Source organism: Watersipora subatra, chromosome 4 (assembly GCF_963576615.1).
Source record: "Watersipora subatra chromosome 4, tzWatSuba1.1, whole genome shotgun sequence".
Lineage (NCBI taxonomy): Eukaryota > Metazoa > Bryozoa > Gymnolaemata > Cheilostomatida > Watersiporidae > Watersipora > Watersipora subatra.
The window spans coordinates 58981019-59008387 of record NC_088711.1 but is presented as its reverse complement, the minus strand read 5'-3'; the positions used below and the strand labels follow the sequence as shown (position 1 = coordinate 59008387).

General features: G+C 35.5%; 1 protein-coding gene across 1 annotated transcript; it reads right to left on the bottom strand.

Annotated features, from left to right (window-relative positions):
• Positions 1-6734: 6734 nt before the first annotated feature.
• On the bottom strand, positions 6735-27130 carry LOC137392834 (nose resistant to fluoxetine protein 6-like). The gene is given in 15 exon segments (XM_068079168.1): positions 6735-7532; positions 10681-10823; position 11122; positions 11947-12135; positions 13492-13624; positions 15030-15155; positions 15657-15736; positions 17358-17526; positions 18786-18909; positions 18912-18986; positions 20236-20403; positions 21879-22072; positions 26087-26240; positions 26733-26909; positions 27016-27130. Coding segments are annotated over 15 exon segments (1866 nt in total). The 5' UTR covers positions 27017-27130; the 3' UTR covers positions 6735-7400.
• Positions 27131-27369: the final 239 nt, after the last annotated feature.

The window sequence follows — 27369 nt, the reverse complement described above, 5'->3', positions numbered from 1 at the left end:
TTAATCGTTCAACTCGAGAACTAGCATTATAAAACCCTAAGTTGGGCGGAGCCACAGTCATCGTTTAGCTCCCACTCTTTACAGAAATTATTTTTTTCATAGAGGGAAAACCAAACTTTTAATAAGCTCATCCCTAATATATGTATCGTGAAAAGACAACTCCTCTTCTCATTTAAGTAAGATTCAACATTACATGTATTGACTCGAAACAATGTGAAGCAGTTTTGGGAGACAAAAGAGGGAGGTTGGGAGAGTTTGTATTTTGCAGTTTATGTAACAAAACAGTGCACATCTAATCTACATAACAAAATATGGAACACATGCAATCTACTACCTTTGATGGAGAATTTTTTCAAAAATTTCAACTCAAGCAATGTATGTATAAGCTAAAATTGGTGCTCCGCAAAAATGAAGCACAAAGTGAACACTAAACTGCACATAGAAACTCAAATTTATGATTCCTAATGTTCTTTCAAAACTTTTTTCCCAATGCTCTTCTAATTATCTGTTTTTGATGCAAATAAGTTGACCAGTTAAGCTTGGCCAACGACTGTTTCAAATGAAGATGACCTAAAAGACATATAACCATTTTTTAATCTTAAGTTCATTTCATGATGCGTCGAAAATAGATATAACCAAAATTTTGTGACAAGTTTCAACTGAAAATAAAAACAACAAAAAACAAGCATTTTAATTTTCTTTTAAATAACTAACAGCATTACTTTTTGTCTTTGTTCTCAAGCAGTTAGCCAAATGTTTATTGTATTGCAATTGATTAAGTTAACCATATTTAAACAATGAGTTTTCAGTAAAACTATTAACAGAAAACAAAACATATTTATGAGAGCAGCTGTTTATTTGTTAACAAGCGCTGCTGCACACGTTATGAACCTTGATGATAGCCTCAGCACCTAAAAAGCTTTGTAGACAAATATTTTTCTAAGTGAAATCAGTAGAAATATGAGGGACATTTATGTTATAACTATGAGAGGCAGCTAAGGTCTGCAGCATTACCAAATATTAAAATAATCAGGTAGCATTAAAATAGCTTTTGAACTCTGAATCTGTGTGTGCATCGTGCCTGTTTGTGCCTGCAATTAAAACTCATTTCCTTTTCAACTCTCTGTGGCCTCGCCCTACTCAGAGACCTTAGAGATTGTATGGAGTAGGATGGAAAGTTCAAACGCAGGTCAAAGGTCAAATAAAAGGGGAACAAAATATGTTCATGTAGTTTCGATCATTTAGTTGCAAATGAGATTCAAAAAAAGTAAAACTAAAAAAATTAATAGATTTCATCAATATTGTCCCAAATTTTAGGTGTAGCTGTACGTGTTTAGCACATATAAATGTATGCATGGCTTAATTATTACTTACCTTTGCTTTTGTTCCTGATAATTTTGTTACGTGTAGACTTTTTGTTGTTTGTGGGTCTATAGCATGGTTTGCTTTGACTACCGCATAATTTATTTGATTATGTTCTCTACTTGATCATAAATGCATGACTCATTATGAAGTTTTTCATGATTGTGCAACTAGTGTGGAGTGCAGATGTCTATTTTAGAATTGTTTAGAAGTTTTGTTTTTGTACATTAGCAGGCAGTGCCCTGCAGCAAGAAATAATCCTAATCTACAAGTTATTCAACCAGATTACTTCATGTTTTGATGGGGTACTACATTATACTTACAGATACTACATGTAAATAAAGTTGGTTATTTCCAACAACAGATCAATCTTGTTAATTTTATCAACCTGGTGACACATGTAAATATTATAACAAAAAGAAACAAAAAGAAAGTTTTCAGGCTCCTTTCATTTAATTTGAGGCTCTTAACGAGAAAATTGAAATAAAATTATTACCAATCAGCAGCATTTGATGGTGAATGTATTCCTCCAGCTACACAAGTTAATAGTCACTAGTCGCTGTTGTGTTATACAAGTTAATAGTCACTAGTCGCTGTTGTGTTATACAAGTTAATAGTCACTAGTCGCTGTTGTGTTATACAAGTTAATAGTCACTAGTCGCTGTTGTGTTATACAAGTTAATAGTCACTAGTTGCTGTTGTGTTATACAAGTTAATAGTCACTAGTTGCTGTTGTGTTATACAAGTTAATAGTCACTAGTTGCTGTTGTGTTATACAAGTTAATAGTCACTAGTTGCTGTTGTGTTATACAAGTTAATAGTCACTAGTCGCTGTTGTGTTATACAAGTTAATAGTCACTAGTCGCTGTTGTGTTATACAAGTTAATAGTCACTAGTTGCTGTTGTGTTATACAAGTTAATAGTCACTAGTTGCTGTTGTGTTATACAAGTTAATAGTCACTAGTTGCTGTTGTGTTATACAAGTTAATAGTCACTAGTTGCTGTTGTGTTATACAAGTTAATAGTCACTAGTTGCTGTTGTGTTATACAAGTTAATAGTCACTAGTTGCTGTTGTGTTATACAAGTTAATAGTCACTAGTTGCTGTTGTGTTATACAAGTTAATAGTCACTAGTTGCTGTTGTGTTATACAAGTTAATAGTCACTAGTTGCTGTTGTGTTATACAAGTTAATAGTCACTAGTTGGTGTTGTGTTATACAAGTTAATAGTCACTAGTCGCTGTTGTGTTATACAAGTTAATAGTCACTAGTTGGTGTTGTGTTATACAAGTTAATAGTCACTAGTTGCTGTTGTGTTATACAAGTTAATAGTCACTAGTTGGTGTTGTGTTATACAAGTTAATAGTCACTAGTTGCTGTTGTGTTATACAAGTTAATAGTCACTAGTTTGCTGTTGTGTTATACAAGTTAATAGTCACTAGTTGCTGTTGTGTTATTCAAGTTAATTGTCACTAGTTGCTGTTGTGTTATACAAGTTAATAGTCACTAGTTGCTGTTGTGTTATACAAGTTAATAGTCACTAGTTGCTGTTGTGTTATACAAGTTAATAGTCACTAGTCGCTGTTGTGTTATACAAGTTAATAGTCACTAGTTGTTGTTGTGTTATACAAGTTAATAGTCACTAGTCGCTGTTGTGTTATACAAGTTAATAGTCACTAGTTGCTGTTGTGTTATACAAGTTAATAGTCACTAGTTGGTGTTGTGTTATACAAGTTAATAGTCACTAGTTGGTGTTGAGCTAACAGTATTCCAAAGCCTCTGTTGATGGACTCAAAGAGAAACAGCTTGTGAATTTGTTTTAGTTTTTTTCTTTTGACGTGATTTTGTTTTCAATTGAAGACCACTCGTGAAATATCAATACTTCTTCATTTCTTTAGAAAACTATCAAACTGTTTAGTTATCACACCTTCAGTTTCTAGTTGACTCACACTCTGTTCTAGCACTCGACTTCATGATCTGACCTCATGGTTCTCGCAGCGATGTTTTATACACATTTGCACTCATACCAAAATCTATTTATATCAATATGTTTGTTTTGAAATGCTAAATACAAATAAGGCATCTTAAGGTTTTTAAAACAATTTTTGTATCAAGACATCCAGTAAACTTTTTTGTAACAATCTGGTTCACAGAAAATGCAGCTAATAAAATATAGAATAAGGTGTATGAAGCAAATTATAATTATAAAATATAATATGATAATGTAATATAATATGAAACAAATTGAAATATCAATATTGAACTTTTGTTAGAAGTTACTTTTTGTGATTGTGTAGTTTGACTTTTAGCATGAAAAGCTGAAAATAAATAATAATGCTTGTAAAGGTACCTGATATTATCAACCATCTGAATATATATATTTGGTGTCTGATATAAATATTTGCTTATAAAAGTATGTTACATGTACATCTTGACTTATGTTTTTTTTTGGCTCTTTATAGAGATATGGTAATGGCTGTTTTAGTATTATACTTTGGTCATATTGTAGCAGGATGAGAAGCTTACCAACTACCCCATGCGTATCGATCAAAATTTACAACTCTCATTCATATGAGTCTGCAACCTATAGTAGTCAAAGGTGAAATGCCAATTAGTGTAGCAACCATCATAATACATGTACGTATATAAATGTATGTGTTAGAGGAGTATGTGAACAGTAAGATTGCAGCTGCACCCTCATAATTTATATTAAGTTGTAACATGGTGAAAGAGTGGAGGCACTAGTTCATATCTATATTGAAGGTGACACTGCTTGACTTCTATTCAACTGTGCACTTACACAAGTTCATTTATTACCGACATAAAATAAAATAATCTCCAATTCATAGAGTATCATTATAAATACGTGTATATCAGATCTAAATCTCTGACTGACTTTGCTACCGATTTTGTTCTCCTCTAAAATTGGGGTGTCCTTATCTATATATATAAATCTCAAATTTGATCTGTCTGTATGTCCTTCGGGATGTTTGGCTAAAGCTATGAACATCTTGGATTTAAAAGTCTGTATCGCAGAAGATCTGATCTCGGACTCTCCCTCTGGCCAGGCCAATCTCTTACCAATTAAGCTACACAAGCGTGATAGATTCATTAGGCAATATGTCGTTATATGGGTGCAAATACCGGCCGCTTTCCGTTACAGCGCAACGTCATGGAGAGTAATAGCGCAATTTTATGCGCGCTCAACCGTGAGCGCAAGTAGTTAGCTCTTATTAGTAAACTTACTCAAATTTGCTATTGACAATGTGCCAGGTTAATGGCAAGTAGCAGGCAACTACATTCCGTTTATTGTTTATAAGCTGATTTTTAATACCCATGCAACTCCGGGTAATATGCTATTATATTATAAAAACAGCAGATGCCGACCGATATTGACAGATGTCGGCCGATATCAGCAAATGCCAGCCAATACAGCCAATTTGGCAAATTCAGCAGAATCATGTATAAAAGAAAGCGCTCTGCCTGATCTCCCAATATATAGTGGGATCTAGCTTTTTTACGTCAGACGACATCCTAATCCGGGTTCTGACAAGCCTCTGTAGCCTCGGAACCTATAATGTGCATAGACGCATATATAACACCTTATTTGTTAATTAATGTTCAGTAAGTGTTACGACTCATATTTTGGAAATATGAGTAATTTTTTAACCGATTCGGCTAATTCTGCCGAATTGGCCGAATCAGTTAAAAAATTAGGACTAAAATTTAAAAACCTAGCGGTAAGTGACCAATAGGATGCATCATGGCGTCGTAGGCAAACTTGGTTTGCGGAGGACGGTAGATTCAGTGAGAGTGTTGACAGTGATTAGTGATTACATTTTCACGTGAGCATTTGAGGTAGAAGGGTTGATGATTGTTTGTTTTTTTTTTGTGAAGAGTGAGGGTAAGTGTTTTAATTACTTTTGATAAGCAATAGAGAATGCGGCGTTCGACGGCCGCATTTAGGTTTGATGTGAATGACTTTCCCAGGTTAATTATTAACTCTAGTGATGCGGCTAATTCTTCTAAGTCTTGGCTATCAGAATTTGGTTTATGTGTGGAACTTACCATTCTACAAATGGGTAAACCTGAATGTCAAGATAATTTTTGCGGTCGCATTAAACTTCTTGCATTATTAGAGCTAGACAACTTGCCCAAGATTCAGAAGGTATTTTAGAAAGAGCAAAGGGAATGACTTTGAATAAAAGTACTGCAGCTATAGAGTCCAATGATACTAATAGTTGTGGTTCTGAGAATCCAAAGGAGGTTAATAAGATTAAAAGGAAACAAAGATAGACAAAGGAGAATAAAGCTTGGTAAGAAACATTTTCTAGGGACTGTAGTTGATCATCAGGGGATTCTGGTGACGTAGGTGTACACCAAGATGGCTTTGAAAAGATAGGTTTGCTGATCTGTATGACTATAGGAATAGGCATAGCCATAAATATAAGCATAAGCACCTTAGCATGAAACTTGATAGACAATCCTCCCCTATGAGTGAGCCTGCTTGCTATCAGTGCAAAGAATCGGGTCATAGGGTACGTGATTGCTCTGAAGCTAAGTGTTATATATGTAGTAAGAAAGGGCATATCACACAGGACTGCAAGTACAACAGACGTACTAGACCTAGTAGCAGGAGTAACTGCAGTAGCTATAGTAGCGATACTGACAAAGGTAGCAGGGAATGGGTAAGTAGTTGTTATAGAGGTCCTAGCAGGAGGGTTAGATTTTCAGAATCTGACAATGAATGACTAGATGAGACAATAGTTAGAAACCTCAAGTTTAATGAGAGAGAAGTTATTTTTACCTTCGGCACAGGCTCAGATGTATCTACACTGACTGAAAAGGTACCTGGTACACTTTATTTATATTGTTATCTACTAGTATTTAGTTCTATTGTTAAATAAATAGCTCTCTAGCCCATGTAGGATTGTTCAAGGTCTTAACACCGCAATGTAATATTTTGGGTATTTTGTAGTTTGGCATAGGCAGCTTTGCACTATGCACTGCAGCTATCACAAATCACAAAAACAAAAATTATCACAATAATTTTAGAAGTTGAGTTTTTGCTCACTCATTCTGGAAATTGTTACGCTAGTAAGGGCCCAGCATGCATTGCATCTGATTTTCTGCCAGATAGCCGAATGTTGACTTTTCAGATTCTAATTAACAACCAATGTTGTGATCAGCTAGACAGACTCTTCATAAGTAAAAGGTCAGGTAGCTTTGGGCAGGAAGTAGCTGGAGAGTGAGCTCTGGTAGGTAGTTGAAGTTATCTACCCTTGCCTTCGCAAAGCCGTTTGCTAAGATTATTTGTATGCTAACTTCATGACGTGTATAGCAATTATGACAAATACTGCCATTGTTACTATCACATACTACATATATTATATTTTAATAAAGCCTAGTTGAAGTCGCAAAGGAAATATAATCCATAAATGTTCAAGAAACTAGAAATTGTTTGAAATCATGGAAGAAAATTAAGAACTGCTATATAAAAATATAGCAAAATCTGGCCGCAGAACAGGGTTACACACGCTCGGAAAATAGATCAATCTTAATACATCTAAGTATTGACAGCACAGAGGATTTACATAACGTAACTCTTAACGATATTCAAAGGATTTGTTAATAACCAACTATTCATCCCCTAGTCTGGTAAAACAATGCCAGTCAACACCATTGAGCAAAACTATTGAGGTAAAACATTGGATAAAGCTATGAAAAATAATTCTTTAGAGAAGGGTGATGCAAATAAGCTAATGCTCATCTTATGGTATGCATTTTTATTTAGCCAAAGTAATTGAGAGCACACAACTCCAGAGATTTCAACAGATGTTTGTTTTGTTAGTGAATCTTCATTAAAGTTGACTAAAAATACAAGTTGGTGGCTGGTTCTGAGCTAACGGCTGTAAACGGAGAGTAATTCATTGTGAACTAAGTTAGAGATGACTAGGCATTTCATAAATTATCTATTCATTCATTTTACAAAAGAAATGCTGACACTGTTCATAGACTCATCATGTTTCATAGTTGTCTTCACTTGATAGATTTAGATAGTTTTCCAGTCAGGTACTTTTTGTCTATCAGCATGAAGGGAGCTTCAAAGACGAGAGAAAAAAGGAAGCCAACTGCATATGAGAGAGTTAGGTAGCCAGCAAACATGTAGATCTACAATAAACAAACAATATCTGATAGATCAAAGAATCAAATGACAATTAAACAGGTCTCTCTTCCTCTACACGCTTTCATAGTAGAAGTTCTGCTTGCTGGAGAGCTTAACCAGAGAGAATAACAGCTTAATCCGATCACAAAACATCCCTGTAGTGTTACATAAACAGACTAAACAGGCTAAACAGATAACAGGTAGTACAAGGTGTTATAGAGCCATAAAATGCCAACAAGTAGACCAGATGTATCATATCTATCATTTCATTCCACTATTATGGAATGTAGAGTTGATAAAAATTCAGTGAAGTTTACATCAATATTGTCAGATTACACCATGCAAATACTGCATTCTTACAATGGTCGAACCCCAGGGGTTTCGCTCTCTTTTATTCATCCTCAAGGGCTAGTCTGAGATCTTATAAAATGCACCCTTTCCACTGACTTACGCATTAATAAAGACTACCCCTTATCACTTCATCACCACAGACTAATTGCCCCTTTTTTTGTTCATGAATACCCCTTTCCACTGTGTGGAAATCAATGAGACACGTTTGACCCCTATCCACTGCACCAAGCTAAAAAACACCTTTTTATGAAAACACTCTAGAGTGTCTGGCCACCAAAAAACACCCCTTAAAAGAGCTTTTTTTGTCATGCCCTTTGGGATGAAAGTTGAGAGTGAACCCCCTGAAGGTCGAACCTTATTTACTCTCCTTTAAGGCATTTTGTAATAAAAAGGTTCCACTCCGTACTGATCAAGGTCACACACAGAACAGGTCAGAAGTTCACTGGTAGTATCCTTAGCATTATATGTAATCAACATACGAGGTATTGTTTGATGCTATTATTAATACTGCTATGAACTGTAGACAACTGAGAGCAGTGCACAAATATAAACAGCGACATCAATTTTCAACTTCGTTTCCAGTAACTGAGTATAAGCATTTTAGAAGAAAAAAAATATTTGAAGAAAATTATAAAGTTTTGAACTCGAGAAAGAGTGTTATTTACATGGTTTTGACTGGCAAAATGTTATGTGAAGTTCAGAGTTATATGCTGTCTATAATAAACATTAGTAAAATATAAAGTTTTAATATTGCTATTATTGTACTGCTAATTAATAGTCGGAAGCATTTCATTTCGAACAGAAATACACGAGCTGCAAACAGCTACAATCGACTATCTAAAAGGTTAATGGTTGATTTGCAACAAAATTCATATTACAGTTATCTGGTATCAAAAGATTCACCATGTTTTACTCTGTTGTGTTGTAAGTGCCAAATATGTGGAAATGTGATTAAAAGCTCTTAAAAGCTCAAAAACGAAAAGCCGCCGTAGATTGGAATCTCTTTATTTCGATGACGCAACCACGAAATTTGGTTATCGTCTTGTCACGTGATGTTCTCACGTGAATTGAAAGGCCAATACAAAGCTCAATATAAAACTTATCGTAGTACTAGTTTATGACAAACACTTCGGGTTTTGCCGAAGACCCCGTATCAAACATAGATGCTCGCTACTTAACGGTTTTGTTTCGGCATTATTCAATCGTCAGGTCGTAATCTGATCACGTGACCCAATACTTCGCAAATAATTTCTGCAGAACTTTTCGATTATCACAGGCGACCAACAGGCTCCTCATGATTATCAGACAATGGTATGTACTCCTTCGAGCTAAGGTTAAAAAGATTAACGATTTTTTACGGTAAGTTATAAGATATCACTGCTAAAAGTGATAGCATTACAATGACGATAAAACAGACGCGTAAGAACAATAGACATAGTTTCATTGAATGCGTGAAGTATATTTGTGAAAATATTTCGACGAATAAGGTTGCATAAAAGTGTTAACAGAAACCATCTCTCACAACTACATCACATTTGAGCCGTTTTGGAAAGGGAATCCAAACTACGGCGGTCTCGTGTGGCCGCGTTTTTCTGTTCGTTTTTGAGCTTTTAAGAGCTTGTAATCACCTTTCCACATATTTTGCACCTTCAACTGAGTGAGACATGGTGAATCTTTTCATATCAAATAACGGTAATGTGAATTTTGTTGCAAGTCAACCTTTAAGGATATGACTTCATCCCTCAAATACTTTAGTAAACACATGAATAAAATAAATTGAATAGACATTACAACACAAATAGTGAAGATTGGACAATAATAAGCAAGGTAATCACGATTAACTTTTCTAGAAACTAATAAACAGTTTCTTGTTAATAGGTGTTATTGAACAGAATGTAAACAATATTCTGTCAGCAAGCTTGCCTATCAACTATTTGCTTAAGTGAGAAAACTAGCTAGCGAAATAAGCAAAGAGTATCTACAAGGAGTGCATTTAGTACCTTATAGACAACCCTATAGTGATTGGCATTGTACAGGCAACAACTAGCAACAAGCAACGAGTATCTACAAGGAGTGCATTTAGTACCTTATAGACAACCCTATAGTGATTGGCATTGTACAGGCAACAACTAGCAACAAGCAACGAGTATCTACAAGCAGTGCATTTAGTACCTTATAGACAACCCTATAGTGATTGGCATTGTACAGGCAACAACTAGCAACAAGCAACGAGTATCTACAAGGAGTGCATTTAGTACCTTATAGACAACCCTATAGTGATTGGCATTGTACAGGCAACAACTAGCAACAAGCAACGAGTATCTACAAGCAGTGCATTTAGTACCTTATAGACAACCCTATAGTGATTGGCATTCTACTGGCAACAACTAGCGAAGTAACTGTAACAACTATTAATATTTACACATAGTGATGAAATACTCACAACTGGCAAAGTAATACAACTAGCAATGTTATACTCACAACTGGCAAAGTAATACAACTCGCAATGTGATACTCACAACTGGCAAAGTAATACAACTAGCAATGTGATACTCACAACTGGCAAAGTAATACAACTAGCAATTTAATACTCACAACTGGCAAAGTGATACAACTAGCAATGTTATACTCACAACTGGCAAAGTAATACAACTCGCAATGTGATACTCACAACTGGCAAAGTAATACAACTAGCAATGTGATACTCACAACTGGCAAAGTAATACAACTAGCAATGTGATACTCACAACTGGCAAAGTAATACAACTAGCAATTCAATATCAACAAGTTGGTAATACTTACGAGGGTAACCTGAGTCCACTTGACTTTACTGAGACTAGCCATATTCATGACAGTCATGATAACGGGATGAACAAGATATGCACAGTATGTCATGCGGGCAAGGGGCACAAAGGCAGGCCAAGATAGAAACTCATTAACCCATCCTACAAAAAATGTTCCAGGTTCTAAGGCTATTCAAGGGTGATAACAAGTGTCTACTTTATATACAGTTATATCAGCGCACTACACACAATCATAAGATAGCAGATGATGCTAGTCTCACTAACTGCCAGCATTGGAAAATGTGTAGATATCAATTTGGTGATGTGAGCGCCTGCTGTTATTTTCCATAAAAATACCGAGTCTTTTAAGTAAGCCTTTTATTATTGGTTTCAACAAACGAGAGTCGTGTCACCTTTTTTTAGTTTACTCAGATACAATACAAAAGATTTCATCTCGGACCCTCCGGTTCACCAGTCCAACACTTTACCAATTCAGCCACGCAAGCTTGATGAGTTCATTAGGCGATATATGTTGCTATACAGGTGCAAATACGCTACCGCTTTCGGTCACGATGCAAGGTGATGGCGAAACAACATGAGACGCGGTAGCTCTTATTAGTAAGCTCACTGAAATTATCCATTGGCTATGTGTCAGGCTAATAGCAAGTGGCAGGTAGCTCTCATTACTTCTCATTGTTTATAAGCTGATTTTCAATGCCTGGGCGACACCGGGTAGCACAGCTATATTATATTTATTATATTATATAGCACATTATATATTATATATATATTATATTTGTTATATTATATAGCACAGTTATATTATATTTCCTGCCATTATTCACAACTTACTGTTAAAGATTATCTTGCACAGATTTTAAGTAAATTTTTATCAGAAAGTATTGGTATTTTTCTATCATTTGCAATTGCTTTTGATGTTTGAGGTCATCTGAGGAGATCAAATTGAGCATTTCAACTGTGTTCAAGTTTTGGCAATGTTAATCTTAAAACATTTTGGCAGTCAGATAATTTTGAACACAGAAAGAAATTGTAAACGATAAAAAGATACCAGAGTTTTTGGATAAAATTTACTAGAAATTTACTAGTACTGGTACTAGTATTTACTAATACTACTAAGAATGAAATAATTTGAAATAGCTGAAAAGCGTAATGTCTCAGAGTATCAAGAGTCAAATCCAGCCTTGAAGCCCTACCAGATCAAGAGCCCCTGATAAGGCAAGGTACACAGTTTGACAGTAGTTAACAACGAAAAAACAACTCTTACCTCCTGTCCAGTGCAGCAGGCAAGAATGATGTAACCGAGCGCTACTGACCATGCAGTCCTTGACCAGCCGTTAAAGATGGCTGCTTCAGCAGGAGTTGCGATTCGCTCGTTAGACACAACAGGGTAGTCAGCATAGAGAACGAGAAGCATAATACATCCACTGGCTGCCCACAAGGCCAAGTTCACAATCTACAACAGGCAGTATCATAACTCAGTAGTCATACAAATTATCCTATAAGATAAAGTAACCAGTCGTAGAGTCCTCTGTCTGGTTCGTCAACTAGGAGGTGGACTACTTGTCCTAAAATCTTAGCTACATTGTGTTGTGGTCTTTTTCCAATTAACTTGGTTATTAGCAAAATGGGAATGACTTTTGCAGCTAAATTTAATTGCCTGAATGTTGTGAATAAATTTAATCGTGTGAATGTCTGACCCCAAAAAAAGATTCCTTATACATAGGCTCTTAAACCTTGCGAGTCGAAAGCAACCTTAGACACAATAAGCTACCTGGTAAAAGGACATTGTGGCCCGGTAAGAGGCATGGCAAAATATTTATTACAAATCCTCTACTTCAACAACTTGCAGCCACTTTCTGCCAGCTGTTACACAAACAAGTTTGACAGATTTCGCTAGTGTCGTGTTTATTGCGAGGGAGTGGATCTCCATGAATATTTAGCCATACCGGTCAGTCAAGAAGTGTCATCAGATAATCGCTACTTCATTGTGATTGGTTAATTCTTTTGCTACGTGGCGCCACTTCAGTGGCTTCCTGGATCATTTATTCCATACGGAACGCCACTTTAGAAGCCACTCAATGCATCATTAAAAACAAGTGGTATTACTTCACTTGTGCTAGCAGACCTATACTTTTTTTACCAAATGTGAACAAAACAGCATTTTATTTGACCAATTATTACACTTGTATCAAAACTACAAATATGAACAATAAAATGGTTTAATACAGTGTTTTGTCAATCAGATGGATGCCAATCGCGAAAAAAGAACGTCTCGACTTTGTGCATAAAATGCTGCAACTATTTGATCTCAGTAGGACTTCGAGACCTCATTTAGTAGTAAAAGTAGCGGTGAATCTGATGATTCAGATGGTGACTGTGATTTAGTTGTACGTAATGTTTCTAGGGAGAGTAGAGTGGAGAGAGATATTATCACCACTATCTACTGTCAAAACTAGTCCTTGTAGAGAAGAAAATACTGATAACTCTCATGTTTATTTCGTGACAATTGAAATAATACTTTTTGAAATTATGGTAAAAAATTTCAGCCCATGTACACAATAGCAGTTTCTGGAAATTAATTACGTCCCAGCTAAGAAAAATTACACAAGGAAAGTGTTGCGAGAATGACCAACAGTTTCATTGGAGGTTAACATGACTGCCACTAATTTAGAGAAAACATCCCCAACTACTGAAATGGTCTAAAAAGCTCAGGACCTTTAAAAATAAAATCATACAAATTTTGTAACTGGCGGAATCTCAATATCTAACGATGAATGTAAAGTCAAACAGAATATTGAGATTAACCTACAGTTGGAATTTTTAGTTTTCCGTGCAATCGCCATAGAAGGAATCCAAAGACCACACCGACCCCAAATGACTGGTATCGGACCCACGGAACAACGTAAAAGTCTTTCTTGTAGTCTGCCTGTGCAGTGGCAGCCCTGTAACAGTATGTATAAACATTATTAACAATCTGGAGGTAGCAGGATAAGGAGGTAGAGCGGGTACTCTGTCAGATGGCACTCACACAACAAATGTAACATAATGACATAATGCGGCAGGAGCTCTACAGCTATACATGTTAAACGGTATTGCTGAGCCGTATTCAGGTAAAACAAACTGTTAACACTGTGTTGTTAAACAGAGTCCTTCATGTAGAATAACGATGATTCAGGTCATTTAGAGCATCAGTTTTCTTAAACTGGCTAAAATAGAAATGCTCAAAACAACTAAGGCATCTACCAGTCATTACATGATGTATACGCCTGTTAAAAAACTGATACTTGAAACGACCTGAATCTTGTTGATTTTACTACAAAAGATATTGTGTAAACAGATAGTTTCATCTGAGCATCACCCAAATAGGACCTTCGAGTAAGTCGTTAATCATTAAAGGTTGACTTGCAACAAAATTTACATTACAGTTATTTGGTAGCAAAAGGTTCATCATATCTTACTCTGCTGTGTTGTAGGTAGAAAATATGTGGAAATGCAATTACAAGCTCTTAAAAGCTCAAAAACAAACAGTTAACCGCAGCCATTACGAAAACGCCGTAGTTTGGAATCCCTTTATTTCGTCGACGTACTCAACTCGACGTGGTTATTGTTTTGACACATGATGTTATCATGCGAATTGAAAGGCCAATAAAAGGCTCAATATAAAACATCTCGAAGCACTAGTTTAGTTCTCGTAGCACTTCGGGTTTCATCAAAAAGCCCTTATCAAATATAGATGCTCGCTACTTTACAGTTTCGTTTCAGCTCGGTCTATTCATCTAGTCGTAATCTGATCATGTGACCCATACTTCCTGCCAAATAGCGCGAACCACTTATGCAGCATTTTTTGACTATTACAGATGACCAACAGGCTCTTCATATTTATCAGAGGATGATATGTACTCCTACGAGCTACATGTAAGATAGTTAAAATAGTAAATTAATTTTTAGTCTAGGTTTTGAGATATCAGTGCTCAAAGTGACAACATGACAATGATGATGAAATAGACCCGCAAGGAGAATAGATATGGTTTTATTGAATATTTGTGAAAATATTTTGACGAATGAGGTTACATGAAAGTGTAAACAGAAGCACTTTGTGTTCAACTACGTCCCATTTGGGCCGTTTTGGAGAGGGATTCCAACCTATGGCATTTTTGTGATGGCTGGAATTAACTATTCATTTTTGAGCTTTAAGAGCTTGGAATCACATCTCCACATATCTTGTACCTACAACACAGCAGAGTAAGACATGCTGAATCTTTTGATATCAAATACCTGTAATGTGAATTTTGGTGCAAGTCATTCTGTAAGCAAACAAAAATATTTGACACTCTATGTTAGGCTTACCCATCATTTGGCACTCTAGCTCCGCCCACACCCATACCAAAGTCATGCATAGCAGAGACAGCGGTTGCAGTGATGGCACTTATGATGACCAGTACTATGCTGACAATAAAACCAGCTACTGGCACCCTGCAGCAGACATGGCAGATAGTTTAACAACGGTATACATACTCAACTCAGCATACTGAAATACACACGTAAATCCTTCTTCAACATACAGAAACCATAATAACTACCAACAAAAAAGAAATAACGAAATATCAAATAGGTGAACAAGCGATGTAACCAAATGTGTGGCCATGAGAGGAGTATAAGGTGCATCATTAACAGATGTTTAATATTTTAAACACAATGTCTTTTCTTTATAAAAAAAAGATGAAAAAGATCTCAAACGGCTTTCATTCTGCCTACTGCAGTGAGTCTGTATCAATTTATTAGTAGATAGCAACCAAGTGAAATCTACAATATTCCTCTAAAAGCATCTGACATGACATTATTGAGCAAAGATACACGAATACCAGTTGATATCTGTAAATTGTTTAACCAATAAAGCGTTTACTTAAATGACACAACGAAGCAAATTGATTAATCACATGTGAGCCTGTAAAGGGGTGAGAAGCCTTAACTTACAAGTGCATAAGGTAGACGATAAATGGAGTGACGAGGAAGAACTGGAAGTCATTCGAAAGGTACCACCCCCATCCAGCACACTGTAAATCCAATAATATTTGTCAAGGATACTTCTTGATCCGAATTGCATCTGATCCTCAAGAGAAGGCTGGATTCTAAAACAGCTCACAAGACGCAAGGGTGACAATTCGTCTACTACACTTTATGCTAAAGTCATTCAAATGGTTGATGATGTGATTTCTATGAGGAAAAGGTAGCTTTGTCAGAATAGGTAAATGTAATTGTCATCCAAAAAATGTGAACACCGTCGATTGCTCCAAAACAAATTCATCGAAAATGGGGCCATTATTTTGAGTTCAATTGAACATTTAATGTTTCGTATCATTAGAAAAACTTAAGACGTCGTCGACATATATTCCAGTAGCAATTTACAAAATGAATCACAGACATATTAACTCTTTCATTACTGCGATAAAATCTGACCAAATTAATTCAACCAGATTTTCGAAAAATCGATATGCTGTTAGTATTTATGCAATATCTCAAAAACCAAATCAGCTATTGTTTTACTGTAAAGTGCATCTTATTCAGAACAGAATTATCTACAAGAAAAGTACAAAAGTGTTTAGTGAATATCACTCTCGCAAAATTTCTGACGCTCCCTTTGCACCGGAAGAACGCGGGAATATTCTTACTACCATAACGATTGAGATCTGGTTTTCCCGCTTTGAAAAAATAATTAGAAATGAAATTGCTCAGCAACATTGGTTGCACATGATTAGCAACAAGGTTGTTTTGTTGGAGACAAAATTTGATTGGTCTAGCTAATGTATACCCTTCGCAATGAAAAGAAAAGTGAAACCCTATTGATAAGCCGCTACATCGGCTTACAGTCTGTACTTGTATTACCACGAAAGCCGATACATCGGCTTACAGTAGCGAAAGAGGAATGATTATATGTACATGGTGAACGAAAATATTTAAGAAATAACAAATTGTTTTCTCTTGTATCCTGACCAACATTAGAAAAATAGCATACAACTCATTTCATCATGAAATCATATTGTTTAGCTACACGGCCATTTAAATTACGTGAAGACTTTAGTAAACCAACATGCAATGATCAGATTGTAAATGAAAACAAAGGAAATGGAAGCCAAGAATAATCTCTGAGTTTTTCTATGATAACTCATCCAGTTGACATAGTGTCAATGCAAACATGGGATCACAGTTTTAGACATACAATCAGAGTAGAAAATTTGAGTGATGCGATGCGAAGAAATAAAAACATCACTATGACAACAGTTATAGTTTGGTTTCAAGTAAATTCAATATTAATAAATCCCTCTGCGCGTGCGTTAGTCTGCGCAACGCTATGAGTTTCGACATTTTATTTATAATTTCGTCTTATCTTCACACGCATGCGCTTCGTGTCTTCTACCAGGTTGCCAAAAATATTCGGTTTCAATATTTTGTCTGGTTGTTGAGAACCGGCCTCTTAAGCACTCAACTACTATCTGATTAAAAATGAAATAAATTTCAGGCAACACCAGGCTTACTGGTAGTACTATCTAAAAGTGACTCACACAGCTTGCAGACGGCACATGGAACAATGTTATCACGCATCACACTCTTTAATCTACTTCATAGATCGTTCTTTTAGTACTCAGATTCACATATAAGTAGTCAGGAGATGCTCACCGCTTTATCAGACTCTATAACATTGTTGACATAGAAGATGGCACCCCACCAGTTGGTCACGCAGTACTTATCTGTAGCATCAGTGTGGGGTGGCTTGAGCGGCCCATTGAACATGTAGAGCCCGAGGCACGTGTACAGTAGAATCATAAATCCATAAGCTGGTGTCAACCTGGGGTAGAAAATACGCTGGATAATCTCATCATGGATTATTCCCAGGTTTCAATACATGACTTCATTTACAACGTAATTAATGATGGTAAGCGATACTTCCTTTAACTTCCACTGCTACTTACACTTTAACTTACACTTCTACTTACACTTCAACCTACACTTCTACTTACACTTCTACTTACACTTTAACTTGCACTTCTACTTACACTTTAACTTACCCTTTAACTTACACTTTAACTTACCCTTTAACTTACACTTTAACTTACACTTCTACTTACACTTTAACTTACACTTTAACTTACACTTCTACTTACAGTTTAATTTACACTTCTACTTACACTGTAACTTACACTTCTACTTACACTTTAACTTACACTTTAACTTACACTTCTATTTACACGTTAACTTACACTTCTACTTACACTTTAACTTACACTTTAACTTACACTTCTACTTACACTTTAACTTACACTTCTACTTACACTTGTACTTACACTTTAACTTACACTTCTACTTACACTACTACTTACACTTCTACTGATGCCAAGAGTAAGGAACGCAGCATATCAGAAATGTCCTAAAGGTGGTAAAATAGCTATCTGAAAGTACTGGAACATTTTTATTGCTAAAATGCTGGAAATGCTAAAATCTCTAATCGACAATCTCTGCAACGGTAAGTTTATAAAATATATGTGACACTTCTTTGTAAATCACTTATTTTCCCTCATACCATGAAATCAAGAAATTAATTCAAAAGTTTTTTAAACAATCTCTTTTTAGAAAAATAGATTGTTGTGAAAGGAATCATCGAAACAATGAGCTTATCGTCTCTGATAACTTCCACAAGTGTGAATATTGTGTGTGTTGAAATAAGTAAAAACTTGCTTAATAAGTAAAAAATAGTTCTAAAACTCTGGAAGACTTGCCACCGAATATAAACCACAGACCATATCATTATGATAGACTCCGTACAAAGTTGAGAATATTATAGAACAAGATGACAGAAATATGTCGATGCTGATGTCTATGGAGATCTATGAAGATGTCTTGCATCTACTGACACAATGTAATGAGGTTGATAGAGATAATACCTGTTTACTAATGATTTAATTAGATTGGTTTCCCTATGAAAATATGCTAGCAAATGTTGACAATGCATATGTCAAAATAGACTAGTTACCTGTATGAATATAGCATGAAGTAATATCCATAGAAAGATCTACAATAGATCTGTGCGTAAAAGACAAATACACGAACCTGAGGTATCTGTGCAGGTACATGACAGGAACAGATATGAGGAACTTGAGTGTTCCTGGCTTCTTACGTTCGAGATCCTTGAGAAAGAGGTAAGTGGTAAGTACAGCGCTCAGTACAAAAAACTGTCAACGGAGACAGTTGCGTTGAGGATGACCATAAATGGCCAGTCTTTGAACCAGCCGAAGACAGCCAAAATATTACCTACAAATATGTTATAAAGAAATCGTCAACATTGGGTACGACTACGGCTGTTTACATCACTATGGCAACCATAAACAAACAGAACATCGATAACGGGAGTGATTTCAGACAACTCACAAGTTCTAAAAACCTCTTGCTGTTTGACAATAACGAAATAACTGGAACATGCTGTGCATCACCATGTATGGCTGCCTCCTCGTAAAGCAGACAAAAGGCTTATCGCATCTTCAAAACTATAATTACATTAGATTTAACATAAAAGAGAGGGCAGTATGAAGGGGAAGACGACTCATTATCAATTTGTAGAGTAGTCGAGACTTACTCCACAATTACAGTAGTAAGATTAAAGAAAGTTAAAAAAATGTTACCATAATGACCCAGGTATAATATTCCCTCAGTTATAAATAAAAAAAACTGATCTGTTTTGAAATACCCAAGTATAACATTCTCCTAAGTTTTCAGATTTTCTGTTAAAAATGGTTTTAAAAGTTTTTTAAGAAAGCAATTTTATTTCTGACAAAAGTATTATATTTTTTCATTTCGTATTACTATTTTAATGCAAATATTTGTGCTTGGAACACATGTGGAAGCCACACACGTTGATGAAAGTGCCTCCTCCCCTCTATGAAAAGAATTCAAAATGGCTACACATAAGAGCTCATACTCTTACAAAAAATACAAGATACAAAAAATTTGTTTGTATGCTGATGTTGACTGATTTAGCAGCAGAGATTTTTGATCAAAAGACAGTGAAGAAGAATTTGAAAAACCGGAAGACGCTGTGAGTCAAAGAGAAAGCGACAGTCTGACCGCAACGAGTAGTGGGAACCAAGTCGCTAACGATGCAAAATAATATTTTTAATGTTTTTATTTCAATTTCTGTGGTAATTATAAACATTGTATGTCACTTGTTTTTTAATATATGTTTGTAACATTTAATACACTATTATTAATAATGTATAAATTTGTAGCTTTATTTTGTATTATACTTATTGATAAATTACCACAAACATACCACTAGAAGTTATTACAAAAGTTTATTTTTCTTCACTCGAAAGTTGTTTCTGCAAACTGGGATTTCTCATATATTCCAGTATAATGCTCTCCAACTTTTCATATTAAAATCTGAGACAAAAAGGGAGCATTATACTTGGGCTATTACGGTAGTTCAGCTACTAACGCTGACCCCTCAGTAACACTACCAAGATCAGCACATCAGCAGCAGTATGGTGCAAACATGTAAACATACTTATAGATGAGGTGGAAAAGGCTATAGTGTGGCCAAGCACTACCCATGTCATGCTGATAAACCTGATGCCATTGATGGAAGAGAGAGCGCCAGCCCCCTGGGCAGTACTCAGGAGTTTGTAGCCGTTAGTGTAGAGAGAGAAGCACATGAGAAACTCTCCAAAAGGTCCTGCAACAGTCAAAGTAATTAGTGAACTTCTAATAAAGATACGGATATGCTATACAGTATCACTATGAGAAAAACCCGTAGTTTTTGTCATAGTATTTGGAGAGATATGTTATCTATGGGCGGTCAGTAATCTGAGACAAGGGTGTTGAATAGGCTCTACCAGCCATCAAACCAACTATCAGCTTGTTTGATCTTCATGGCTGCTGCATGTGAGCACCTGCAAGCTGCAGTGAGCAACTGAGGAAAGTGCATGTAAAATAAGAAGTTGTGTGCTCCTGGTGGTGTAGAAGCTCACAATACAACCCTACGGTACCTAAGCATTTAATGATAACAAAAAAACACAGTGCAAACCATATGTCTAGTTTCCATAAAGGAATCATAACAAATTTCGCCTCATAGTTAAACATTTAAACTTTATCTAAAATTACTCATACTCAGCACATGTATGATGGGTCTGATACAATAAATGCTCAAAATGCTGGTGTTTTGTTATAAAAGGTTTAATAAAGTACAATGTATAAAACAATGTTATTTGTGTTATACTATATTATTTATTACAATATTATTCAATTAAGTCAAAATAAAATAAAACTAAACAAGTGATAATTATGCCTCATTGGAATCACACATTAATTGGTTTCGACCATGAAATCTTTTACATTTCACAGTTACTGTTACTCAAATAGTACAGGTTGTTTATAGGGAGTTGTCTATCCAAAGGAAGAAATCAGCTCAGCTTACAATCAATAGATGCATCACATATGATTTACCACCCGCTGTCAGTCAAATGTAGTACTAAACAATACAGGATAACCGACAAGCTTAAACAAATTACATATTTTACATGAATAAGCACATTACTAATATACAAAAACTAATGGGGTAACCACGGAAAGTCTGTTTTTAGCTGCAGCATTAGAATGATACCTCTATTGTAAATGACTATTTTATGAACATTAGCAACAAGATGATATGTTTTTGTTTATTCAATTACCTGGACTCAAATGTAAACAATATAATCAGAAACTTCATTTAGCTAAGCATATACTTCTTCATTGTGTAAAAGGCTAGCCTTAGGGCCAATGTGCACATTTCTCATTTTCATGAAACATTCTCTATGCGTATTGCTAAATTTGGTATGCTTACCTGTCAAGGTGAATTTATTTCATGGCCCCTTAGCTGAACAAATCAAGACAATTGTGATGTATTAATTAATATTTTTAATTAATACATCAATTATTAATTAATGTAATTTTTCATTTTAGAAAGCCTGGGATCGCTGCATGCTGATATTCAAATTTGCTCTCTCAGTCGGTTATTTAAAATTAAAAAAATTACCTTAATGGATTATTATAACTTACAGGTGGCAGAATGATAAACAAACTACTCCGCTGAACCAACTTTTTGGAAACATGACCTGCAAATAACCTTAGAAACAATTATAAAAATTATAATTTTACGAATGTGTCACTAACCATGTTTTCTCTCAGCGGTCTTTTCGGTAGAACGAACAAGTACTACCGTGTCATCACTCTGGGCAACCCCATCAACCACATGCTTCTCCTCTGGAACATTCGCCTCAGGCTCTTCCGGCGGTGTAGTGATTATGAACATGAAGTCATAGAAGGTTCCGGCAATACAAATACTTCCCATGATGCTGTAGAGAACTCTGCAAAAAGCGATGAAAAGATCGTTGCATGTAAGTGACCACATCAGATTTGACCTTGAACTGAGGGAATCAACATAGAAGAAATATAATTCTTCAGGCCGCAGTCTATGCTGAAGTTTCAATGGCGTCGTATTTTTATGTCTGACTGACTGAGTTTTGCAAGTGCCTCTTGTCTGGTTCCGTGTGGTGTCCCATCCGGTCACACCAATATCCATGCTGTATGTTTCAATGGCCTCAAATCTTATCAGGTGGTTTAAGAAATTATTCGTGACACATCATAGGACAAAAAAAGACTTGTATACATGTATTCAACATGGAAGAGATAGCATAGGTGGTGGTTGAATGGACATTGACCTCTCGGCTCACATGACATTACATCAGCTCGTAAAGATAAGCTAGTTGACAGAGATTTTGACCTCTGTTAGTAAAGATGATGAAAGTGAAACTGTATTTTTCTGTTAATTTTGTTGCCGAGTATTATTGATGTAGATATGAAGCCAGCCACAAGATTAGCTTAGTGGTGAAACATGCGTTTAAAGATGTGGTTGCGTCAAAAAAGTCGATCAATTGATATTAAGACCAATAAAAAACTAAAACATCAGCTACAATTTGATGTCATTTTTGTCTTTGTAAACTAGCTCTGTCTAGAGATATAAGCGTTCGAATGAGATTATTTTTGAAACACTCAAATTCAAGCGGGTGGTTTATTTGTGACGTGTATAGTGAGTGATACATGCGAAAAGAGTCTACAAGCGATAAATATAAAATTTCTTCTTTAGCCAATTATTAGCGTGAAATTTTTATATAGGTCATAATAAATGTTATCGCTCGTAAAACGTGTTGTCTGTGATCTTGAAGTTAGGGATTTTACTCAATTACTAGTTTGCGCATAGTATCGACATCAATATTTACTAAATTTATTGACATCGTTAATGCACTTAATTAATGCATTTACACGTTTTATTGACCAACAGCAGGATTGTAACAATGCTTCCAGTTCCAGTGAAGGTGACTCAGAGTTCTCTGAGCGTCAGGTGATTAAAGATTGGGGTAGACAGCTTATGGTTAGAGCTGACAGGCGTCAACGGCGTTATGCTGCAGATGAAGATAGGAGAATAGAGGTATATTTATCTTAAACTTTGAGTCGCCTATATATATATATACAGTGAAACATGGATAACTCGCCCTTGGATATAGCGAACACATGGTTAACTCGACTTGATTTGCTTGGTCCGTTCCCACGCAATGATAAATGGCTCTATATAACTCGAACTCAACACTGTTAATTCGAACTGTTTTTTGCCCAACGGCTACCGAAACGGTTGCTATCGCTTTAGAAAATCACTTTATTTCACGCCATAGAGGTAAACATCAACTTTTCGTAATTCATAAGCGTCGTTACTACTTCCATCGGCAAAATATTTTTGTCAACGACTGTTCTAAAGATTTGGTGAAATTTGATTTAAACTGCTATACGATGAATAGCACGGGTTAGCCAGGTCACGGGCGCAAGGATTTTCGCCACGCACGTACAAAACAAAAACAGCATGTTGTTTTTGTTTTGCATTTGCGTGGCGAAAATCCTTGAGTGTGTGACCCGGCTAGCCCGTGATGAATAGTTTTCCGACGTGGATTCCGTGTTGAATCAACGTCGGAATGTTGAATGTTTAAAACGTCTTAAAAATTGTTGTAATTAAACGTATACGTTGTCTTAGCTAAAAAAAACTATTCATCGTTTGACCTAAACACAGAATACGTGTGTACATTCAATAAGTATCCATTCAAAAAACGTTAGTGATATACAATGTACCGTAAAACCTCGTAAAACTTTTAATTGAACTGCCTCGGAGTGTTGCTCTTAACGAATGCCAGGTAAAGTAAGTTAATCTTTGCATAAACTTCAAGAAAAATCGGCAAAATTGATCGTGGGTAAAACGCTCAAAAGAAAAAGATGTCTTTTCTTTTGAGCATTTCAGCAACGATCAAGTTTTGCCAATGTCAATCTAAAAAACGTCCTGGCAATAACATCACCTCAAACAACAAACCAATCTCAAGTGATAGAAAAATCTCTATACTTTTCGATAAAAACGTTTTAAACTTTACATTAGAAGCATTTAATTTGAAACAAGCCATTTGTGCTTTTGATTTATATTGTAGTTTGTATATGTTCATGTATCTACTAATAAATAAGTAAATACATGGACTTGTGACAGTGCTCTGATAACTTGAACACTCTGATAATTCGAACACTTTTGCTCGGTCCCTTGAAGTTTGAGTTATCCGAGTTTCACTGTATATATATATATATATACAAATCTTATGTACAAACTTCACCAAATCTTATGTATATATATATATATATATATATATATATATATATATATACAGTCAAACATGGATAACTCGCCCACGAATAGCTCGAACACATGGTTAACTCAAACGGTTTCTTTGGTCCGTTCCCACGTAATGATAAATTGCTATAGATAACTCAAACTCAACACTGTTAACTCGAACTGTTTTTTGCCCAACGGCTACCGAAACGGTTGTTATCGCTTTAAAAAATCACTTTATTCCAAGCCATAGAGGTAAACCTCAACTTTTCGTAATTCATAAGCGTCGTTATTACCACCATCGGCAAAATATTTTTGTCAACGACTTTTCTAAAGGTTTGGTGAAATTTGATTTACATGTATACCAAACATCCGCTTAGCGATCGCCCTTCGGAAGCAAGGTAAAGTGAGGTAATCTTTGCATAAACTTCAAGAAAAATCGCCAAAATTGATCGTGGGTAAAACGCTCAAAAGAAAAAGATGTCTTTTCTTTTGAGCATTTCAACAACGATCAAGTTTTGCCAATGTCAATCTAAAAAACGTCCTGGCAATAACATCACCTCAAACAACAAACCAATCTCAAGCGATAGAAAAATCTCTATACTTTTTGATAAAAACGTTTTAAACTTTACATTAGAAGCATTTAATTTGAAACAAACCATTTGTGCTTTTGATTTATATTATAGTTTGTATATGTACATGTATCTACTAATAAATAAGTAAATACATGGACTTGTGACAGTGCTCTGATAACTTGAACGCTCTGATAATTCGAACACCTTCGCTCGGTCCGTGAAGTTCGAGTATCCATGTTTGACTATATATATATATATATATATATATATATATATATAAGGTGCCAGCACATTGACTTTCATAAAGTCTGTGAGGCAACCTAGTTGTTTCATGGCAGAAAGTCAACTCTCATTGGTAATGGGATTTGTGTCCCTTGCCTAAGCTCTGAGCTGCACTGATGAGGCTTCATTAGCCGAAACAATACTGTCTGTAGCATGAGTATATATATATATATATATATATATATATAATGTTTATTAAAAGCTACAGGTTAAAGTAATTACTACTAGTACTTTCATGCAATCGCGGTGCAATCTTTAGGTAGAATAACTAAAGGTTATAATGTACAAGCTATAAAATTATTTTATAAAGCTGAGGGCTTAATACTATTGTCTTGTATTAAGCCCTTGTTGTATTGATATAATTATCAGACATATCATATATATACTGTTGTGTTTACATTATGATTATATTTCCCTATTTGAGACTATAATGTAACTTCCTATGAACACATGCGTGATACGGATGCACAGTGAGTTGTTGCTACAAAATAAATGATGTCGATTGTTAACTTGAGGGCTTCTTAATTAATCCATAGCATCTAGCAATATAATGGCTTAGATTGATGAACAAGTGTTAAATATACTAAAGGTAATAATTTTAGTACCTTTAACATGAACCTTTAACCATGAATACATTTACTAATTAATAAAACCATCATTTCATAACTGTTTCATCGTCTCACTTAGCTATAATATTTGCTAAGCCTCTTCTCAATAGCAGTTTGTTAGTAAGAACAGAAAGGGCCCTCAGCAGGAATTAAACCAACAGTCTAGTCTTATGAAGTGCAGTAAGATTATATCACAGATGAAAATATTGTACAACTTACATAGTTACTATAGCTCCTGTTGAGTAAGGTAGATCATTCACCTGGCAGTCTACACTGAGGCCGGCAGTGGTGTTACCTGGTAGTGCGGCTAGCATCTCATGTATGTCTTTTTCCGAACAGCCAGAAGGAAAACATCCACCAATATGAATTGATGCTAGCAAACAGAGTAGAAAAAATATTTCCAGCTATTTATCAATGAATGATATTAATAGAATTTTGGCTGTTAGTTTCACCCTCTGTCAACCATTGTCAGGTCTAATGGGAAACATTGTAATACATGTACCACTGTAGCCATATACCATGGTTTCTGTAAAGTAAAAGAGTTTATACCCTTTATCTTTTACATTATTGTACATACATCCAGCTTGGGCTCTTTAAAGGCCTGATTTGAAAAGACAATTTTCAAGCGTATAAGAATAATGATTTATTATTATAAGTCAAAATTTAAACATTGGTAACAGATTTGAGATGCTTACACTAGTGGCTACCTTGGACCACGTTGTTACAAAGTACATATATAGATATCCTCGCTCCTTTAAAAATAAAACAGTTGCAGCTAAAGGATAAAAAGAGTGGTTAGAAAACATGTCATAAAGAATAAAAGCAGATATTACAGGAATATTAAACAAGTATTGGATGTACTTACATGGAATTTTAGCCAGTATGGTATTGCTTGGAGGAGCGCCAATCGAGCAATATTGTCCAGTGAAATGAGAATAATCGTCTCCTCCTGAATCAATAGCCACACACTCGGCATAGTCTCCTAACCAAACTATGTTCAACTGTGTTATACCTGCTTCTGCCTTGCCCCACGAGTCCAGCACTGTAAAATAGAGTTTGCTTGTAAATTTTCCAAAAATATTATATTTTGGCAAAATTTTATGGTGTAAAAGGTTGCAAAAGACGGTGATGTAATAAGCACGGCTTACTTTGTATGCCCCATGAACCATTAAATCCGAGGTCTGTGAAAGAATTCAACAGATGCAACGTCTGATTGGCACAGGTTTCAGATATGTTATATTTGAAATAAGTCCAACTACTTAAAACGGCTTCTGGATCAGCAATTGATCGAATAATCATCTCATCTTTCATCGAAAATTGGGCCTCTGAGTCCAAAATGATTTTTAATGTAACAAAGTGTCAAATTGTAAATTTTAATTTCACGTCAGACTCTGGCGTCCCAGCTGAGTACAACCTTTATAATACCAATCTGGAAGTTGTGGATAGCTTTAAATATTTGGGCGTGATTATTACAAATACATTGAGCTGGGACCACCATATAA